Raw genomic sequence first — 17,769 nt, 5'->3', positions numbered from 1 at the left:
TCCTGGCACAATTCCTTCTGTCAATGCAGCCTTTTCCACCCCTCTCCAAGATGCCACATTCATTCCTCCTTCAAATGCACCCTCTCATCCAAATCTCACTCATCCCTCAAAATCCAGCTCAACTTCCAGCTCTTTTAAGAAGTCTCCTATGGCCGCTCCAGCCCTATTGATCTTCCTCTTCCTCCTTAAGTACAACTTGACATGCTTTGTATGCATGACAATATATCATCCATTCTTTCCTCTGTAAATCTTGCCTTCCTAACTAGCCTATACATTCCCTGGGAGCAGGGATCATGCCAGATGATTTCATTGACCTTCACATGGTCTCACACACATGATAATTTAAGCAAATAAACTTGACTAATCCTACTTCATGGTTAAATACCTAATATTTCTGGTGTATCTTCTTTTATTTTTTATAAATTTATTTATCTTTTATTTTTGGCTGTGTTGGGTCTTCGTTGCTGCACACAGGCTTTCTCTAGTTGCAGCGAGCAGGGGCTACTCTTCGTTGTGGTGCACGGGCTTCTCATTGCAGTGGCTTCTCTTGTTGCAGAGCACGGGCTCTAGGTGTGCAGGCTTCAGTAGTTGTGGCGTGTGGGCTCAGTAGTTGTGGCTTGTGGGCTCTAGAGCACAGGCTCAGTAGTTGTGGCACACGGGCTTAGTTGCTCCACGGCATGTGGGATCTTCCTGGACCACGGCTCAAACCCGTGTCCCCTGCATTGGCAGGCGGATTCTTAACCACTGCGCCAACATGGAAGTCCCCTTCTTTTTTAACCGTTGAAAAAGCACTGGCTTTTTCAACATTTCAGCATCACGTTGATGAGGACAATTGAACATATGTTTGCCAGGGCTGCAGAACAAACTAGAATACTCTCCTCTAAACCCCTGCTGGAGCCTGTTACCTACACATAATGGTCACATGGGAAGAACATACGAAGCAATCAAGGTTCTGCGGATGACTTAATGCTCAGGCGGGGCTGTGGCATTTGTCAACAGCCACCAGTGTTCAGCAAATGTGCTTCTGGTCACTAAGCACCGGGACTATTGTGAAGCATTATCTCTGCTCTGAATGGGGCTGACGTTATGTAATAGAAGGACAGAAGGTGGAAAAAGCAAAACACCAAGAAATAGATGAATGCCACTTTTCCTCTTTTAAAGCACCTTGCAGAGTACCTGGCTTATCGTTAGAGTTAAATTGAATTTCACTCCACCGACCCAGTTCTAAGTACACAGTCCCTCGGTACCCGGGAGGCCCCTCAGTTGCCAAAATCTGCAGATGCTCAAGTCCCTTATATAAAATATTGTATACAGTCTGGCTTCCTTTTCTGTGGGTTTTGCATCCATAGGTATGGAGGGCTGACTGTAGTTCCTTTTTCAGGCCTTGAGACTTCTGGGCAAAATGAAGAGGTGGTTGAACTGAATGCTTATGTTAAGTTCAAGAAGTGATAGTCTTTCCTCTTCCCACCCTGGGAATAAGCTGAAAGTCTTCATTTTGTTCTTGCTTTTCCGATTAGCCAGTCCTCAATTTTCTCTGCTCTGACCCTAAATTGACACACTAACATCCTGATCAAATCCCAGCCCTGTAGCTGTGGTCGGGGAAATGCTCTTACCCTGGTGGGTTATATGAGAAGCAATTTTTAAAAATATATATGAGAAGTCATTTTTAACAACTGTAGCTCCTACCACACACCACACATGCACACACACACACACACACACACACACACACACACACAGCTTGGGACTCCAGTCTTTCCCCAACCTGCTGCCTTCTTCATCCTTGCATTTCACACATTCCTTTCCAAACACAAAGCCCCTCCACCTGCAAGTTGCATAGAAGATGAAAAAGTAAGATGAAGGCTGAGGACAGAGGGGACTTGGCCCTGGAGAGGCGGGACGGTAGAGCATCCTGAGAGGCCGGCGGCAGGCTGTGGGTGGTAGGGCTCTGGAGCCAGACTGTCTGGGTTCAAACATTGCCTTTCCCACTTCCTACCTGTATCATCTTGGACAAACCACTGAGCTTTTCTGGGTCTGTCTGTAAATAGCGGGACAACAGTATTAGCTTTGTCTTGTGTGTTTGTGGTGACAGTCAACTGAGTCAATACATATGGAGCACTTGGAACAGTGCCTGGGACGTGGTATGTGCCTAATCGGTATTATCATTGTCAGGGAAGGCACGTGAGTCCCCACAGGACCAGGATAAGACCCACACGAGACAGTGAACAACAGGAAACAGTCTGACCTGTTCCTACACAAAATCTGCTCTATTCATTAATTTTATTTGGCAACTATTTACTGAGGCCTAGTACGTGCCAGGCACAGAGAATACAGCCCCTGCCCTTGCGAGCTTACGGGCCAGCCTGTCTGTACCTGCACGGACTGGACGCTGGCTGTGCAGCATGGGGGCCAGCCCCCAGGAAGGTCCAGGAGTCCCTCACCGTTACTCTCCCTCCTCGTCGACACCCTTCCCACGTAGATTCCGGAATCAGCCACCCATCCAAATCCCAGATAAACTCACCCCCTTGGCTCCCTGAGACGCCACACCCCTGCCTCTGCTTCTGCTTCCCTGAGCCACACCCTCCCTATTCCCATCTCATTCTAGCTGGTCCTTTGGTTCCCGAAGCATTTTCAGTGGATGTGACCTGCCTGTTCTGTTCTCCTTGCGCCGTCCTCACCATCGCCCTGTCGTTTCCTCGTCTTATCCCCCAGTCTGGGCCGTTGGCCTCAATTCTGCTTCCCAAGACATCAGCCGGCCAGCCACAGCGCCCTCTCCATCTTCTGCCCCTGGTAGTGGCCTCCGACTGCAAAGCCATCCTCTTCGTTGGTCTCCTGGCATCAGTGAAAAGAGTGAGCCAAGACTGAGCCAGTGCGTGGAGCAGCCCGGGGGCCTGCCTCACGTCCAGAGCCCTTCGCCATCTGTGTTCTCATGCCCACACTCCCTGTGCCCGCTCCGGTCCTGACCCCCCCGCCATCCCCGTCCACAGTTCTAGCTTCCTCAGGCTCTCTCCACTGCCTCCTTTCTCAGTGCTTAGAAAATGCACAGATTCTTTCATGTGTTCACTTTTTCACGACACCTAGAAGTGCTAGTATGTGCTACATTTATGCTTCTAGGTTCTGGAGACGGAGCAACGAAGAACACAGCATCTCTACTCCTGTGGAGCTTACACTCCAGTGTAGAGAGCTGGACAATAAACAAGCAAATAGTGTAGCGTGAAGGGTGAAGGATACAGCGAGTTGAAGCACATCCCGGTGGCCCTGGGCCTGGGGCTGAACTGGGGAGGAGGGATGGAGGGACAGGGGGACAGGTTGTGCCATAGAAGGGCCTCCTGTGGGTCAGGCTGTTTCATAATGACGAGGGAGAAGCTGTGAAGGGCTCCCTTAAGATGCTGCTTGGCCAATTTGAGGAATTTCTTGAGCCGGCTGCTGTACAGCACAGCTGTCTGGAAACTGTTCTCCGCAGTGTTCTTGGGCTGGGTGTGTGCTGTTGCCTCAGGGAGCCTGCCACATTCTGCCCTAGAATCGCAGCGGGGCTGGTTGATAAGCAGGGCACTAGCTCATCCAAAAGACATGGTTCCATCTCTTGCCTGCAGATAGGGAGAGAGGAATGCCTTGGCTCTTGGCTCTACTGGCTGTTTTGGCAAATAAACACAAGAAAGGCTTCAGCCTGGCTCTTTTCAGCCTATCTCCTCATCCAGGTCCAGGTAAGGAGGGATTTGGGAGAGGATTTGACTGAGCTGTTAATAGACTACTTCCCAACAATTGATCACGGGACAATCCAGGCTGGAAAAAGAACTCCGCTTCATTTTCATAACGAAGATATAAAAGGATTAAACTTTTACAATTTACCAGGTACTTTCATGTGCCTAATCTCAGTGGACATTCAACGTATGTATGGCACAAAATCTGTTATAATTTATTTACCATTGAGCTAAATATATTTTTTCAGTTAGAATGGGGGTACACATTCTTTGTAAAAAAGTTAAGTTGTTGTTGTTTGCTTTTAGAGCCAGTTAAGAATTGTCTCAAACTACACTGGAGTTTTCCTATCTTGAAAAACATTTAAGGTCCTGGAGCAGCTAACTTTACATTCCAAATGAATTAATAATGGACCTCACAGAACATTCCCAGCAGAGATGCCCCAGCATACCAATCTTCATGTTCCGCAGGCTTGGAATGTGTAATTCTTCTACAAGCTACTTTCTGCTACGTGCAGCTCTATTTTGGGACTAGGTTGCTTCTTTATATAGAAACCAGTACTCCTGTCAAATCAAGTGAGTACATGAGTCATTTGTGCATTTCCTAAAAACGATCGCATCAGATTTTTCTCATCTGCTATCCATTTTCTTTTTCAATCAGAAGGGAGATGCATTAACAATGCAGATGTCTTGGTGAGAATCCTAAACTCTCATAGAATACTGTTAGAATGAAAATGTTTTTTGGCAGTGACTGAATTTCATGCTTGTTAAAGAAATAATCACATCACCATTTCCATGTTCACAAACCAAGTAACTTACATATCTCTGCTACCTTGGGGCCCCATTTCTATAATTCACACTATGACCCATGATATTTTAGATACTCCTGAATAGCCTGAGCCAGGGATGCTGATTAGGGCTTAGAAAGAATTTGATGGTTCCTGTGATTTTGAGAGCCAGATAAAGCAACGCGAATCAGTGGCTTTGGCCCCAAACAAGGTTTCATTCCTCTTCATTCCACCAGCCAGGTGATTCAGGGAATGGAGGGAAGTGAAGCTTGTTCTCTCATAACATATGTGGATATTTATGAAGTTTTGATTTCCTTTTAGCTTCGAACATTATGCTAAGGAGTTGAGGCTGTGAGGAGAGGCTTTGTCTTCTCTGCAAAGACAACTAAGGAGGCCTGAAGTGTTCTTAGGTGAACTTTCAAGCACCCCAAGGGAAAGTCGGAGGGCAAATAGTAGATGTGTCCAATCTACGTAGGAATTTGGAACCAAAGATTCTGCTAAACAATTGGCTCAGTTGTCTGAATCTTTCTGAACCATTTCTGCTTGTGCGTATCACCTGATCCCAGTATCCCGTCAAGTGTCCCAGGAGCCATCATTTCTGGGGGACCAATACTTATTCCTCTCGGCTCCTTAGTCTTCTGTACAAATGACGGGTTGGAGAGAGAAGGGGCAGGATCCTTGTATGCTTGTAGGGTTCTTTCCACTGGAGAAAAGAAGAAGAAAGTGATCTCAGAGAAAATCAGCACTGTCTAGCTCCAATATTTTAAGACCTTTCATTTAATGACGAGAACGCCTAACCGTGGCTTTATCAATAATGCAGTCCTGTCAGTTCCTAACGCTCAACGTTTTAAAAGGCTTTGGGAAAACGGGCCCTGTGAGTTTTCCTACTCTCCATGAAAACACAGCGAAAATTCACTAGCTGTTCCAAGTAATGTTTAAAACTTGAATATATTCTGAGTTATTGCCACCAGATTACTTATCAAATAGGTCTTCTGTGTTGCCAGAAAAACGACTTAGGCTATTAAGACTTAAATCATTGAGAGGAGAAGAAAATCTCAGATTTTGCCCTGAATGAAAAGGAGAATTCTTTCCACTTTTTCTTTTACCTTCAGTTTATATATATTACATTGAAATAGAGAAAGAGGGTGGAGGAAACCTTCCAGAATAAGAAAGATAAAACCTGATAGAGTAGCAAGGGAATATAACTGTAGAACACTAGTCCTTCTTTCTCCCTGAGTGTGGAAAGGGAGGGGGGAGTGTGGGCCATTTGCTACCATAGAAACCGACCAAGGTATGTGGAGGGGAGGGAAGGCCCATTCGAGGAACTTAAAGATCTTACTTTTTTCAAAGTTAAAGTGTTCTGGTCAGTAGGTGATCTTTCTAATGGCAAGAGGAGTGTGTGTGTGTGTGTGTGTGTGTGTGTGTGTGTGTGTGTGTGTGTGTTTTTATTTGAGTTCCAATCTGCCTTCCCTCCTTTGCCTTTTGAACTTAGTGATTCTATCTTTCATCCCAGCCTCTACTAAAAAGAAGGTTGACAATTTAAAAAAAATCATCGCATCCCCACTGTGTACCAGGCATAGCTCTCTGTAGCGGAATGCACAGAACTGCAAGACATCCAACACATGGTGCACAGAGCCATTGGGTGAAAACCTTCTAGTATGCTTACTTCTATCTGTTTCTATTTCCACACTTACAGAGCTCTTAGAAAACGAGCAGCTCAAAATGAATTCTCTCCCCTCTTTCATCCAGATGCTGCTTCTGAGCCATGGTTCTTTTTAATTTTTAAAATTGAATGATAAAAACTCTATTACAAGTCATCCTCAGTGAAGATGCAGGCAACGCATCTCCGGTGTTTCCTGTTCCTTTACACGTCCATGCATAGGCAAGCACCTTTCCTTTTCCCTTATCAGTCCTTTAGTCCTTTCCAAACTACTATGGAAGGCAAAGGAGCAATGGATCAGGTGTTTGGAAAGCTGGTGAGGATGCCAACGTCTGCCTTTCAGGAAGGGGGCTCTAGGAGGAAAGATAACAGCTCAGTATAAATGTGCTGCTGTGGATGGTGAGGAGTTCCCATCACTGCAAGAATTCTAGATTAGGTTGGACAATCTCTTAGCAGGGATATTGCAGGAGAAAGTTGGACTAGATGCCCTTTCATATATATATATTTTTTTTTTTAATAGATTATTTTTCAAGCAGTTTTAGATTCACAGCAACATTGAACAGAAGGTACAGACTTCCCATATGTAGTCCGTGCCCCGCCCCCCAGACACACAGCCTCCCCCGGTTATCAACATCCCTCACCAGAGTGGTACATTTGTTTCAACTGATGAACTTACAGTGACACATCACCATCACCCAAAGCCCATAGTTTACATTAGGGTTCGTTCTTGGTGTTGTACATTCTATGGGTTTGGACAACTGTATAAAGACATGTAACCACCACTGTAGTGTCATACAGAGTAGTTTCACTGCCCTAAAAATCCTCTGTGCTTCACCTGTTCATCCCTCCATCCCTGCTCCCCATGGGCAACCACTGATCTTTTTGCTCTCTTCTTAGTTTTGCCTTTTCGAGGATGTCATAAAGTTGGGATCATACAGCATGTAGCCTTTTCAGATTGGCTTCTTTTACTTCGTCATATGCATTTAAGCTTCCTCCATGGCTTTTCATGGCTTGATAGCTCATTTCTATCTAGTGCTGAATATTCCATTGTCTGGATGTACTAATATCCTTTCAGTTGTGTGCTTATTTCTATAGATTGCAGGAGATGGCTGAGCTCAGATTTCTGAATGAGGGATGTTGCTGATGCTTGTGCAGAGACCACAACTCCAGACAAACAGGGTGTGTGAAGCCGTGTTCAGTGCAGGTGACAGAGATCCCACTCAAACTAGCCTAATCTCGAAAGCAACTGTGTTGACCCCTGTAACTGGGAATTTCAAGGAGCGAGTCTGGATTTTCAGGTATGGCTGAATGCAGAGCCAGAAAAGATGCCATCAGGGTCCTGCCTCTCTGCCTGTCAACTTTGCTTTCCTGTGGGTTGGCTTCATTCTGAGGCAGACTTCCCCACATGGTGGCAGGATGGTTACCTGGAGCTCCAGGCTCACTTTCTACCAGCTGATTAACATCAGTGCAAATGAAGCACCCCTTCCCCCGGCAAAACTCTCAGGGAGATATTTCACTGGCCCAGCCCTGAATGAATCCCTGAGACTTATTGGTATCTACTCCTGCAATTAGGGATTGGTATCTCCCCATTGCCATCATCAGAGCAACACGAGAATGGAGCAGGGGAGGTTTCCAAAGGAAAATTGAGGTGCTCTCACTAAAGAATGGAAAAGGATCTGAGCAAGCGACATCAGTAAATACTCCCTGTGCCAGACTAGGAAAACAGTTCAAAAAAAGCAGAGAGGGGTGTCAATACAGAGTACATAAAAGCAACGAAAACAGTGGTCTTGAACAGTGGTCTCAAAGCAATCAGTTGAAAAAGAATCTCATTATACTCTTTTATAATTGAAAATTAAATGTAAGGTAGGGCCCAAACTCTCCTTTTTTGGGCCCCTATGTTCTTTGGGATGCTGGAAAAGTGTGGAGTAAATGGTGGGTTCACACTCACCTTCCTTTCCATTTCTAGTGTTTTAGGTTAACCAGAGGTGGGTGCCGAGAGAGAGAGAGAACAGTTTAACCACTATAGCATGGCATCACAGGAGACCATCTCGTTGTGAACATCCTGGATATTTTCTGTGTTACTTATCCTTTTCAGATTTTGGCTCTGTCTTTTATAGGATATATGACCTTGAAGGAGTTTTTAAGCAAGACTTTGTTTCCTCATTTATAAAATGGAAGGGTGGTGAATTACAGATGGCCACAAATTCTTTGACATTACTCCCCTCTAAAGATGGGATCTATGCCCCTTGCCCTTTAATCTGGGTGGGCTCTGGGACTGACCATCACAATATAGCTGAAGTGATGCTGTGCCAGTTTCCATGCTCTGGCCTTAAGAGATTGACAGCTTCTGCTTCCTTTCTTAGAATACTCCTTCTACGGGAAGCCACCTGCCATGCTGTGAGGGGACCTGAGCTAACCAAAGTGGGAGGCAGGCAGATAGAGATGCTGGCCAGTCCCAGCTGTTCCAGCCATTCCAGCTGAAATGCAGACATGTCACTGAAGAAGGCATCTTGGACATCCAAAGCAGCAACAGAAAACTGCAACAGGAAGTAATGATGACATCTACCTCTTAGGAAGAGGTAAAAGGTAAAAGGAGATTTTTGTTTGCTAAATCCCTAGCCCACAGCCTGAAATAAAAAAAGCCTTCAATGTATATCAGTTCTCCTGCCCCTTCCCCTTCCTTTTTATTAATTCTATGAATTTCTGAGAAGGGGTAACTCTCAGTGTCATCCACTGAGGCAGAGTGGCATGGAGGTGGGCTATTTGCTAGATGTTTGGAATTTGAAGAGCTTTTCTCCATCTTTCTCTTCTTTCTTTCTTTTCTGTGTTCTTTAAAGCACAGCCAGATCTCTTAGACCTAAAATAAGAATACCAAATTCAGCCTTTGTGTTTCAGACAGAAGAATCACAGGCTTGGTACAGGCTCATGGTACTGAAAATCAAGCCCCAGAAGCTAAAACGATTCAAAGCAAAATTCCCCTTGACAACTTTCGTCATGTCTCTGTGTGTGGTGTGTGTGTGTAAAAAGCAGTTAAACAAAAACTTTAGACTACATAATTATTTTACCACATAAGCATGACAGAATTACAGGCTTTTTTTCCTGGGGGAGGGGCGTTGAAAAGTACATGGTTACCTGTAATTATAGTCTTGCTAAGTTTGATTTTATGGCAAAAAAACATGGTGCATTTTTGCAATTTTTATGAAGAGCAAAATTCAAGTTTGATTTAAACCATGCAGAAAAACATAGTGCATTTTGGATATACGCTTTTCCCTTCTGACTCAAATGGCTGAATTTCTTTCATTCCTGTGACCTCCCCAGAAGTCAGCCTTTTCTTGTGTTTTTTGTTAAGGTTGTGCATCTTGCTAATTATGTTGCCCATCCTAGAAGACTTGCTGCCGAGCCATTTGAGATTACTCTATTTTGTCCTTGAATTCCTGCAAACATCTAAACCGTGATAGGCCCGAGGGTTCATCTCAACGTCTGAACTGGGTCTGCATCATAAATTCTGTCAAATACCTGGTCAGTTAAGTCAAGGTTGCAAGGGGGAGTCAAACTAGATGCCTGACATGTGTAGATAAGGGAATTGGTTTACTTTTACGTTTCAACCTTTAATGGGGGTGTGGACCCAGTGCCACAGTGTTTGCTGTCATTTGCCTTTAGGATAAAAGCCTCTGGAACACTTGGGGGCCCACCAGGTTAGGAGGGTGGGAAGGAGAGGGGGCGAGATGGAGGGGATGGGGAGGTGGTCAGCTTGAGTGTCTGGTGACATTTTACAGCAGTTCCAGCCACAGAATGTTGCTTGGATGGGGAATTCAGCCTACCATTGAAGATGCCTTTCCGCGGTGAGAAAGTAAGGGGCTGGAGCTTGGGATTTTATGAGCGCAAATTGGCATCAAGTCACTTAACTAAACATGTCATTCCTCATAACCAGAGACTAAGTGCAGACCCTTTCTGATACCCGCCTCTGATACTAGTCAGTATCCAGAGACAGCTGGGGTAACTGTTTCTTTCCTTTTCACAGCTCTTGGAGGAGGTGTGAGTGCGTGTGAGGCGCTAGAAACCTTGTTCTATAATTACTTCTAGATTTGCCTCTGGGTTTGCTGTACATGCACCCGACCGTATGTGTGTTCACGTGAGCTTGTCAGAGGTTGAGTGATCCGCCACCCTGCCAACAAGAGCTAGAGCAAAATGGGTGACTTTATTTTTCCCCAAAGTTAAAGTCACATTTCAGGGGAGTGGGTACGGCGGTCTTTGTTACTGATTGCCACCGTAGCCAAATCTATGATCCGGGATGCCACTCCGGATGCACCCGAGTCAGTGCAATCACGCCCCAAATTAAGGAGACAGGCACGAAACCGGGCAGCCGGACGGGCGACCCGAGAGCTCACACCCTCGAGGCCCCGGCCTCCCGGGCGCAGGTTCCCTGAGGGTGGGTGGAGCTGGGCCGACCGGTCAGTTGGCTGCGGGGAGTAGGCGGACGGGTGCAGATGCCTGGGAATGCTAATGGGGGGCCGAGGCCGCGCTCTTCGGGGACGGCAGGCAGACAGGCCAAGAGGAATCCCCCACAGCCGCCCCCAGACCGAGCCCCGCTTCCCGGAACCAAGGCGCCCCCAACCCCGCAGCACAGCATGTGCCCCGTCCCGGCGCAGCAGGACCCCGGCCCGTGCCCGGCACCGCCCTCTCCGGCGCCGCCCCACCGGGCGGCCGCCATTGGCTGCGCCGTCGGCTCCGGCCCACCCGTTGCCTCCTGTTGCCGGCTGCCCCATTTTCTCCGAGCCTCACGGGGCCCCGCACTGGCTCCGGGCGACCCCAGGGGCGTGGCGCGCGCGGAGCGGCGCCGGGGGCGGGGCCTCGCGCAGGGCGCCCAGGCATTGGCCGCGGGAAACAAGGGGTGGGGCCGGCCCCGGAGAAAACAGCGCGCGCGCAGCCCTGCTGCAGTCCCAGCCTGGAACCCGAGCCAGCCGGAGTCTCCCGCCGCGCCCGCTCCGGGGCTTTTTTTCTTTTTCTTTCCTTCTTTCTTTCTTTTTTTTAATACCGCGGAGCCCCCTGCCCGGTCCCCGAGCCCGCTCCTGCGCAGCGCGAGCCTCTTTCTGTCTCGCAGGTCCCGTCCCGCGCGGTGAAGCTCCTGCCGAAGCGGTGATGCGCCTCATTCAGAACATGTGCACTATCGCCGAGTACCCCGCCCCGGGCAGCGTAGCCGCCGCCGATTGCTGCCTGGGAGCGGCAGGCCGCCGCCTGGTCAAGATCGCAGTGGTGGGCGCCAGTGGCGTGGGCAAGACAGGTGAGTCTTAGCGCTCCGGCGAGAACCCGCTTACCTCCGGGGCTGGAGTTGGGCGGCCCCCACTGAGAGTTGCGGTTATACGAGGCGTGGGGGAGAGGTGGGAGCTGCAGCCGGATCGCCCACCCTCTCCTACTGATCCGCTGCCCCTCGGGAGGGACCTCAGCCATCTTCGTTTCCACCCGCCTCCTTCATCAGATGAGGGAAACAAACTGCTGATGGCCAGACGACCCTCTACACCACCGACACAACTGGGATTCGAATTTTGGGGTTCTTGAGCCTCTGGCAGTCCCTGGCACAGAAAGGGGAGTTAGTGAACGTAACCTCTCCTGGAGATCTTTAAGGTTAGGAAAGACATTTGTCTGCGGGAAGGCTTAGGTGTGGCTCAGCCGGGCTCCGAGGATGGTGGTGGACCAAATGACCCATCCAGCTGGACAGAGCCATAATTCACGACGCCTTCCAGCCCCCTCCCCGTCGCTGCAGGGTAGGAATTTCACGTGGTGGTCGGCTGGCTTTCTCTGAGAGTTGCTTTTTAGGTTGGGGGAGGGGTGGAGACCAACCTAACTTCTTGTGCCAAGGTTAACTCTCTTTCCCTTCTCTTTTCTGACCTGCAGCTCTGGTGGTCCGGTTCCTCACCAAACGATTCATCGGTGACTATGAAAGAAACGCAGGTGAGGAATGTATTTGAGGAAAATGCTGTCAGCTTGCACCAGTACTGCTGTTCCCTTTTTTTTTTTTTTTTCGGTGTCTACCAGGCAGGTTCCTTCAGAGTGACAGTCTGAGCACTGGGATCCTGCCACTTCCAACTTTCCTTGCCCCCGTCCCGTGTCCCCCCCCCCTTCCCATAACTGCCATCTGGCCTCATTCCATTCCAAGCCCATTCATCATTTTATCAAGTGCCTGAAAGTATTCCCCTTGGTATGTTTTAACTATAGGGACCCCAGTTGGAAGCACCCTTTGTACTCAAGAGCCTCTCCCTTCAAAACACTCCTGCAAAAGTCATAAAAAAAAAAAAAAAAAAAGATGGCCAGCTCCTCCCCCTCCCCCTCGCCCTCTCTGCTGGCTGCCTTTCAGAGGTGACCTTTCAAAGCAAAGGCCAAAGGAGAGCAGCTGTAAACCTAAAGTTCTCTTTTCTTAACAAAGAAAAATAACTAAATGGTAAAATTTTAGGAGGAGAGTTCCTGAATAAATGATAGAACACTTTTTCAATCCCTATGATTAAGAATATCCACTGGGGAGGCTTAAGGGCTTTCTACCTATGCTCTGTTAGCAAATTGCTTAATTCCTTAGACCATATGAAGTACCTACAGGGGATTATTTGAAACGCACTATATAAACCATCCCAAGATAAGGCATGGCAGCCTTGTGCTTTGATGTAGAGTCGGCTACGTTATGTTACACTTATATTCCAACTGATAATGTTGGCTGTGAATTTACTAACAATATTTGCCCACCAAACCATTATATCTAATAGCTAGAATATAAATTCATGCCAAAGAGCGATAAGTACTAAAATAAAACAAATTCCACACATGCTGAACAAGAAAAATTTTTTTCAAGGAAATTCTCTAAACATGGAATTTTTGTTTTTAAAATTCGACAACTAAGTTTCCAAAGATGTACAAGCTTTGTCCTAGTTTTAATAAACCTGCTAATACGGGGTTAAAATTGCAGTTGTTTAAAAAAAAAATCTGAAATAAGCCCATTAAACAGAATAAACTACAGCATATTTTTGTGCATCGGTTCAGGTTATAATTTCTAAGTTAAAAAAATATCCCACAATGTTTTAAAAGTTGTACAAGATGGAAGGACATAATCTTTTTTTTTTTTTAATTTTGCCTTTATAGGTAATCTCTATACCAGACAAGTCCAAATAGAAGGTGAAACCCTGGCTATTCAGGTTCAAGACACTCCAGGTATTCAGGTGAGTATCTGAGATATGTGACTAGATCAAAGGGGAGTATGCTTGGCCGTGGAATTGTTCGATTGTTTTCAAAGTACCTCATGCTGAAGGAGGAGAGAGACTTGGGGAGTCAAGTCTAGGCTTTTATATGTTGTTTGACACTTCAGTTGTATCTGGCTGTTGGTCAGTCTTAGCCTGGCTTAATTTGGGAGACTTGGCTAAGGGGCAGAAATCTTCTCTTAGGAGGATTCTACCCAGCAGGAAAGACCAAACCAAACACACTTGGATTTGGCAAAATGCCCTTGCTATGGTTAAAAAGGTCAGTTTTTACATTTGTGTTTTTGGCATTAGAAATCAAACATCTAGGTATAGTCTCCAAACACTTGGAATCATTTTTATATGGTGGAAAGTTACGCTATAGACAAAGAGCCATGCGTGTGTGTGTGTGTGTGTGTGTAGTTTTTTTTTTCCCTCTTGAACTGGGCAGTTATCCAGGTTTAAATGCTTCCAGCTCCTATCTTTACTTCCCCAGACTTACTGTCTAGCCAGTTAATTTCCCATTTTATGCAACTACAAAGTCTCTCTGCATGGAGTTCTCTGCAGGTCAATTTTCCACTCGAGTGTGGTGAGCCGCTCTGTTATTTATTCCAGCTCCGTGCAGCTGGATCAACATATTGTCGAGAAAGCTGAAGCGTGGGGGGGATAGAACTTGTTTACGGCCTGCAACCTGGTGTTCCCGCTAAGGGCTTTCTGAATTCTCTCTCCGGCCCTCACCCTGTACCTTGCCGTCATCCCTCTCTTTCAGGTCCACGAGAACGGCCTGAGCTGCACCGAGCAGCTGAATAGATGCATCCGCTGGGCAGACGCCGTGGTGATCGTCTTCTCTATCACCGACTACAAGAGCTACGAACTCACCGGCCCGCTCCACCAGCACGTGCAGCAGCTGCACCCGGGCACTCGGCTGCCCGTGGTCGTCGTGGCCAACAAGGCCGACCTGCTGCACATCAAGCAGGTGGACCCTCAGCTCGGACTGCAGCTGGCCAGCATGCTGGGCTGCTCCTTCTACGAGGTGTCCGTCAGCGAGAACGACAACGACGTCTACAACGCTTTCCACGTGCTGTGCAAGGAAGTGAGTCACAAACAGCAGCCCAGTGGCACGCCGGAGAAGCGACGGACCTCCCTCATCCCCAGGCCCAAGTCCCCCAACATGCAGGACCTGAAGAGGAGGTTCAAGCAAGCCCTCTCTGCCAAAGTCAGGACTGTCACCTCTGTCTGAAGCCGAGCTGCTCAAGGGGGTTTGGTCTTCCCGGGAAGAGGCCCGAGGTTCTGCAGGAGCGTTGGATGCTGGCAGTTATTCACAGTTCCAGGAAGGGCTGGAGCGGAGGGGCCAGGAGGGCCCATGGGACCGCTGCAGACGAGGAAGCGTTGTCCTGAGCAGGGGGACAGAACTGATGCAGCTTGAACGAGCCCACTGCCACCCTCCGAATATGTGAAATGTCCTCCATGTCTTTTCCTCTGGAGTGGGGACAGGGCACGATCGCTGGGGATTTTGTTAACTACCTTGTAAATGACAGTCAGTTGTAATTTCAGCCAATATATTGATGTGATTTACATTGGGAATGAAAGAATGGATTAAGCATTCACAGGCTTTCCTCTTTTTTTTTTTTCTTCTTTCTTTCTTTTCCTCCTCCCAAGAGGAAGAATTGCTTTTCTTACACGAGTATATGTGTCTCTGGAATACGCTTCCTTATAGAATGCCCTTCTAACCTGAAGGATACCCAGATTTCTTTTTTTTTAAAGAACAAGGAGAAAATACTACCCCCACCCCACTAAAAAGGGTGGAGTTCATGGGCCGAATGTTATATATACAGACATGTGTAAGGTTATGGGCCTGCATCCTCCTGACATGGGGTGAGTGTGCTGAGTTGGGTACGTGTTGATTGGTTGAGAACACAAACTCTTCAGCCCCAGACTTGGAGTAATTGTGAGACTGTATAATTTTTTTTTTTTTTAATCGTTGCATCAGGTACAGAAAAACAAAATGTGTCCATTTATTTTGGTCTGATTTGTGTAAACACAGCAATGATGCTGGGTTGTTTCTAGACCTGGCCGAGTTGTGGCTTAACTACGGAAACACTATCTTACAGCGAGTGAACAGATGCAGGGGTGACCGCCAAATCTCCTACACAGATGCACTTTAAAAAGCCACTCATGCTTTGGCTTAAACTGTAATTAATTTATTTTATGTACAATAAAGCTCATTTTAAAAGAGCAGACGTCTGACTTGGTCTTAATTGTGAAACGTTCACCTTCTGTCCTTCAGACAAAGTATTACTCAGCACCTTGTATTTCTTGGGCACGTCGAGTCGGGCGTGATACCTTCCTGGGGTGAGCACTTAAGTCTCACAACAAACCACTGAAGTGCATTCTACTCTTATCCCCATTTTACAGATGAGGAAACAGGCTTGAAAACAAGTTAAATAACTTGTCAAAGGCCCCGGCCTGCGAGAGGCGTAAATTGTAATTTGCTGCTTTCTAGTCAAGAGTATAGCACATCTCCTATTCATTTCCTTCCTGATCCTCCAGGTAAACCTAAGACAAATGTCTGGCCCTACGTTTTATGTTGATAAGAGATCGCTTGGCTAAGCCGTGAACACCATGCTTTTTCACAAGACCACTGTTTCTCCATATGTGCTCTATTCGGCAAACCTTCCTTGGGTATGCTGCTTTCAGAAAGTGCACTTTGTTCTCCTTTTGTAGAAGCTCATAGCAGTTGATCCGGGGCTGTTCAGGAACCCCTCCCATGTAGCACCTGCCCCAGGTGATGTGCTAAAACTGCCAGGCCTCTCATCTTCCATCCGAGCCTGGGAGACCTTTCATACGAGCTAAGTGAGTCAGCACCTTTATGGGCAAATAGTCACACCTTATATTTGTCTGTGTAGTGCTTTCACATACCTGATCTCATTTAACCCTCAGGATAAACCAGTGGGGAGGGCAGGGGAGGTAATACGACCATTTTACAGATGAGAAAAACAGGCTCTGAGTTTCGAGTGATGTTCTCAAGTTCACACAAAGGGCATGAATCAATGTCTTCTAACTATATTCAATGTTCTTAGTCCTTTATAATATTTCATATATGGGCCACTGCCACATATAGGGGGCCTTGGGACCAAGAGAAGCTGTCATAATGAATAGTTGAGGGCCTACTATGGAACGGTACCAGATTTTCAAATCGGTTTTCCCACAGGGTAAATGTCCTGCCTGCTCTTGACGGGGCTTCTGGTGATGTCCCAAACCTTCCTTAAATGGAGAGCAATTCTCTACACTTCAGGCCTAACCGAACCTCTGAGAAGGTGTTGGGGGCAGGGAGGGAACAGCGCTCACATGAGATTCTAAAAACGTCTCATTTCAAAGGCAGTGAGACAAGGATCTCTGACTAGATTCTGCTCACGTTTGTTTTTATTCATTCTATGTGGCTATATTAGTAATGTCCAGTGAGTGAGAGGTTCATCTTTATATACTTACCAATGGTCTTCTACCCATGTTCTGGAATTAAAGAAGATGAATTTTCCCGGGGGCTTTATCTTGCAAAGGTGCTGAGCGGCACCGGACGTCCTCTGTTTATGAGAGGCGCCCTGCTTCCTCCCTCTCCTTTCCACCTGCTCCAAGAGTCTGCAGACCTTATAGCAGGCCTCTCTTCCTCCTTCGTGAGCTGCCCTTCTTGACTTCCTGGCACTTCCCCGTTGCCCCTCACATCCCCACAGCACTGGACTTGGTCTCTTACATTTCATTTTAGAAATTCGGGTTGAAAGGGTCTCAGGGCTGCAGTCTACCCTGGGGATAAAGTGGTTTGTTGGAGGCCACTCTGGGAGAGAGGGATTGACTCCCGTCTGGAAACCACCCAAGTCCCAGTTCTGTCCACTGTCTCAGGCTGACTTGACTATTTATAGTTCTAGAATACACCATGTTTTCTTCTCATGAATTTAGCTTCATATTTCATTACCTTTGTTCAACCCTTTCATTATACTCTGAATCCCTCTTTGGTTTTAACTTCTGATCTATAATCATATGGCACTGAGAAATGGCCTTCTCCCACCTGGGTAGGGAATGGCTTCCTGTGCCACCTGGGTAGGGGAAGGGCGGGGTGTGTGTGCGCAGGGGAATGGAGAAAGGAATCAGAATTTACCGAGCATTTACAGTGTGCCCAGATTATAATCCATTTCCTTTAATCTTCTGAAGAATCCTGCAAGGAAGGTAATAATTCCACCTTCAGTTTAAAGATGAGGAAAGGGAGGCTCAGAGAGATGAAAGCTGGGGTCACACAGGCAGTAACACTCACTGTTTCTACTGACTGAAAACCTCTGCGCCAGGCACTGTAGCGGGTACTTGAAATAACTCCCATTCTCCACACCAACCCCACAATCCATTTTCAGTCCCTGCTA

General features: G+C 47.1%; 1 protein-coding gene across 1 annotated transcript; it reads left to right on the top strand.

The window, feature by feature from the left end:
- The first annotated feature begins 10,530 nt into the window (after positions 1-10,530).
- Positions 10,531-15,601, top strand: RASL11B (RAS like family 11 member B). The gene is made up of 4 exons (XM_036854036.1): positions 10,531-11,427; positions 12,039-12,095; positions 13,272-13,348; positions 14,133-15,601. Exons 1-4 carry the CDS (start codon positions 10,644-10,646, stop codon positions 14,601-14,603), a joined length of 1,389 nt encoding a protein of 462 aa, XP_036709931.1. The 5' UTR covers positions 10,531-10,643; the 3' UTR covers positions 14,604-15,601.
- The last annotated feature ends 2,168 nt before the right edge of the window (positions 15,602-17,769 follow it).

The sequence above is a fragment of the Balaenoptera musculus genome, chromosome 5 (assembly GCF_009873245.2).
Source record: "Balaenoptera musculus isolate JJ_BM4_2016_0621 chromosome 5, mBalMus1.pri.v3, whole genome shotgun sequence".
In the NCBI taxonomy this organism is placed as follows: domain Eukaryota; kingdom Metazoa; phylum Chordata; class Mammalia; order Artiodactyla; family Balaenopteridae; genus Balaenoptera; species Balaenoptera musculus.
The sequence above is the reverse complement of the archived record's forward strand: the minus strand, read 5'-3'. Positions and strand labels throughout refer to the sequence as shown.

Coding starts and splice junctions, on each gene's coding strand:
- RASL11B (XM_036854036.1), top strand. CDS start 10,644: ATGCTAATGGGGGGCCGAGGCCGCGCTCTTCGGGGACGGCAGGCAGAC. Junction 11,428..12,038: donor CAGTGGCGTGGGCAAGACAG/GTGAGTCTTAGC, acceptor TCTGACCTGCAG/CTCTGGTGGTCCGGTTCCTC. Junction 13,349..14,132: donor AAGACACTCCAGGTATTCAG/GTGAGTATCTGA, acceptor CCTCTCTTTCAG/GTCCACGAGAACGGCCTGAG.